The following is a 3,791-nucleotide window of genomic DNA, read 5'->3' on the forward strand; positions in this document are numbered from 1 at the left end:
TGGACAGCTTTGTTCGCCGAGCTAAGTCATGCACAAGAGGTTGCAATTTTATAGAGAGCATTTTGAACATTATTTAATTTTTGGCAGTAGGCCACCATGTTGCGCAGCTTCTGCTGCCCAGTATGGTCCATGACTACCATGGTGGCGATCCTAAAGATATCCTGATAGCCATAAAAAACAATACAGTCGGCTGGGTTGTCATTCCTTCCTGCTCGGCCACTCTCCTGGTAGTAATTCTCTATGGACTTGCTAACATTTGAACTTACATTTTTCAGTATCTGGCCTGCATACCGAAGAGTTGGCCCACCCATGTTCTATGTGTTTGAAGCAACAAAATAAAGCAAATGGAAGTAAAATTTACTCAAGCATTTTAATGGTACAAAAATAATAACCATAAGCAACAAAAGAATAATCACAAGTAAAATGAAATAGACAAAGACTGTGATGGGTGAGCATTTGCATCTGGAACTAAAAAGAGAAAAAAATGAGTAATAATGTAACACAAATACACAAATTGAGTATTTTGCTTCATACTGGATTTACCAATTCTGTTCTGTCTCCGGTGGAGTCGGGGACACCTCGCCTACGTACATGGGGGTGAGGCCCGTGAAGCCTCAAAGCGGGTCAGAGCTGTGACACGGATCATCTGCCGGCGTTTGGCAGGGCCCTTGCCCAGCCATGTTTCGGACACCTTCAGTGGGGTCACCTTCTCGTCCAGCGAGCCGGCCAGCTCGATGTAGTGATGTAGTCGTTGCCTTGGCAGCAGATATCACACATCTCATTGCAGTCCTAGTCATCCCAAACCTCGTCGAAATGCACAGCGATGGTGGCACGCCGACATTTGTCTGCATTTTGGCAGTAGGCCACCATGTTGTGCAGCTTCTGCTGCCCAGTGTGGTCCATGACTACCATGGTGGCGATCCTAAAGATATCCTAATAGCCATAAAAAACATGGGGGTGAGGCCCGTGAAGATGCCGCAGAAGAGGGCGATGACCATCTCAAAGGAGCAGATGGTAGAGAGCTCCATCAGGGCACCGCCAATCACGGCCAGGATGTTCACGATGAACATGGCCTTCCGCCTGAGCACATGAGAAAGAGTTAAATTACAAAATGAGTATGTCATTTGTCATTTGTCTGATTGTCATGGTTCATGCTATACTTCTTAGTACACAGTGATACAAAATGCTTTTGAAAGCAATGAGGATAAAAAGAGGGGAATAAAGAAAAGAGAAATGATTCTGGCAACAAAAAAGTCCATCCTGACAGACAAAGATACTACAGGTAGATAGACCCATGTTGGAAATGTACAGATATATGAACCCACGTTGAAAATGTGCTGGTAGATAAACCCATGTTGAGAATATGATGTAAGAGGAGGACAAGAGATCTTGTGAAATGAAGACAGGCATGAGTAAGACAGTAAAAGTGAGCATCCAGAGAGAACGGCAACCGAATGAGTGTAAGAGTGCCCTGTGATGGTGATGGGGGCATCACTTTGGGGAGAGTGCCTCAGAAATACTACAGCACAACACAAGAAGTTGGAGAACGGCCAGAGCTCTATTTCTCCCTCAGCAATAATCACAGATCCCTTTTCTAGTGTTTCACAACAAAGTCATGGGTGGATTAGTTCATCTTACAATGATACAGTATCTTTGATAATTAACTTCGAGAAGCTGAAAAAAGCCAATGAGCAGATTGGGATCACAGGCAAAGTTAGCCAAGTCATTAATCAATTCTAATAACTCTATTGAGCAAAATGTTCCCTTTCCTTACAATATTTTTTTTGCTACTGAGCTACCCCTGTACAGTAGTTGCGAAGTATTTGTATTTTACAAAACTGTCATGAAAAACCACTAAAAGGCTAGTATCCTTCAAAGATAATTTCTGAAGACCCATGTCAACTGACAAGGTCATTATTAATACAGGTAGGCTATTGCACAATTGCCGTAACGCAATTTGTGATTCTTAGATTCTTGAGTTGTTGGAGAGCAAGTTGCAAATCTGGTTCTACATAGACGGTGAGATTAGAGCTGTAGAAGGTGCGTGATCCATTTTGTTTACCACAAAAATGAGTTGCATTAAAAAAATTTGTATAGGATGCCCTTAGCACTGACACCAACCTGCCGAATTTGTTGGATATGACTGCCAAACTGAAGGACCCGGCCATGCCACCCACGCTGAAGATGGCCACCGCCAGACTCCACACGATGGTGCAGGTGCCTGGCTCGATGGGCTTCCCATAGTGCTCCATCCAGGTGTTGTTGAAGAAGGCTCGCAGTTTCTGACACACAACATGACAGACAGGAGTGCAGGAGTGAAAGACCAGCATACTTATTTCAGCTGATTATTTCAGACAGAAATACACACACACACAAACACATCACACCTGTTCTGGAGCATTGATGACACCCGTGTTGTATCCAAACTGAAGGGATCCGATTACGGCTGTAGTCAGTGAGAACAGCAGATAACCAAATCAACCTGTTTGGGTTTCTGACGGAAGAAAGACAGAGAGAGAGAGAGACATATTAAATATGTCAGACATAGGTATGAGCTACACGGAACAAAAACATGAAAAAAACAATACTCGTTCGTCCTCTCCTCTGTGCCGACTCATGCTTCACTCAATCCTAATTGGGTGATTTCATCCGGTGACATTTGCGGAGGCTAACGTTTCATTCTTACCAAAGGGTATGATTCACAACGAAAATGAAGTAAAAATAAGAAATGAGAAATCTGAATATCAGCATCTGAATTTCACAATTGGTGCATCCCAAATAATCATCCCCAGACAGCACACATACAGCTTCCATGTATGTTGGCTTTTGATCGTTCCTACTACCCAAAGCAGATCCCACTATCTGTTTTTTTTACCCCAGCTTCCATGTATGTTGGCTTTTGATCGTTCCTACTACCCAACGCAGATCCCGCTCTCTGTTCTTTTTTTGTGTGTGTGTAGCAGGCAGCCAGGCATGTCAGATCAGCCTCCTGGAGCAGCGATTTTCAGGTTGGTAAATTCACTCATGTGAATGGTCAGAAAATAGGCATTGTGTCAATTAAATGACTTGATATATTTGCCTGCCTGGCTAAGCCATAACTTGGTGTACATTATATAAAGAGCGGTTTTGGGGTAATTACAACTTCGTTGTGAACTAATTCACGTTAGCTAGTTGAGCTAACACTGGAAAATATGTTAAACCTATAACGTTAACGGCTATGGTGAAATGTTAACACTACAGCATCCATGATTACCGGTACAAGGACAGCAATATGCTTGGGTGTAAGAATAGAAAGTTGTTAGTTGACCGTGAGACTTAACCCAGGAAAGGCTGTCGTTTTTGTATGGAGAGGAGTGGGAGTAGGCTATTAGCTAACGTTACTGTCTTGGCTGAGCTAACCTGCTGGACGAGCCATCATAACGGTTACATGCAGCTATTCCGACATGCCGCTACTTAGACATTGGCGTCTAATTGTCGAAGTGGCGGCATTAACATTCATTTTCAAGCGTCCCACTACTGCGACAATTTTGTTTTTCCATTGTCGGAGTAGCGACACCTTTTTTTTTCAGACGTCCTGCCATTCCGACACAAGGTCATTAACAGTGGCGTAGCCAGGATTTTTCAACGGAGTGGACTTTTGCGAAGAAGGCCTAGGGTGGGCCTTTATTTTTTTTATTCCAATATGGGCAGTATAGCCTAGGCCTACCGTAATCCCAACTTTAAACAACACACGATTTCATCACAGCTCAGACGATTCATGGCAAAAAAACAATAAAAGGCTACATTGATAA

The 3,791-nt window shown here is 43.2% G+C and overlaps 1 protein-coding gene across 1 annotated transcript; it reads right to left on the reverse strand.

Moving 5' to 3' along the window:
• Window positions 1-745: 745 nt before the first annotated feature.
• Window positions 746-3,415, reverse strand: LOC143103549 (solute carrier family 2, facilitated glucose transporter member 1-like). The gene is made up of 4 exons (XM_076267282.1): window positions 3,400-3,415; window positions 2,388-2,446; window positions 2,122-2,282; window positions 746-1,080 (listed from the first exon to the last, which is right to left on the reverse strand). Exons 1-4 carry the CDS (start codon window positions 3,413-3,415, stop codon window positions 906-908), a joined length of 411 nt encoding a protein of 136 aa, XP_076123397.1. The 3' UTR covers window positions 746-905.
• Between the last annotated feature and the right edge of the window lie 376 nt (window positions 3,416-3,791).

Source organism: Alosa pseudoharengus, unplaced genomic scaffold, assembly GCF_046254945.1.
Source record: "Alosa pseudoharengus isolate Yale_2024_CS ecotype anadromous, Long Island Sound unplaced genomic scaffold, YU_APseudo_1.1 YU_APseudo_1.1_scf_48, whole genome shotgun sequence".
Taxonomy (NCBI): Eukaryota; Metazoa; Chordata; class Actinopteri; order Clupeiformes; family Clupeidae; genus Alosa; species Alosa pseudoharengus.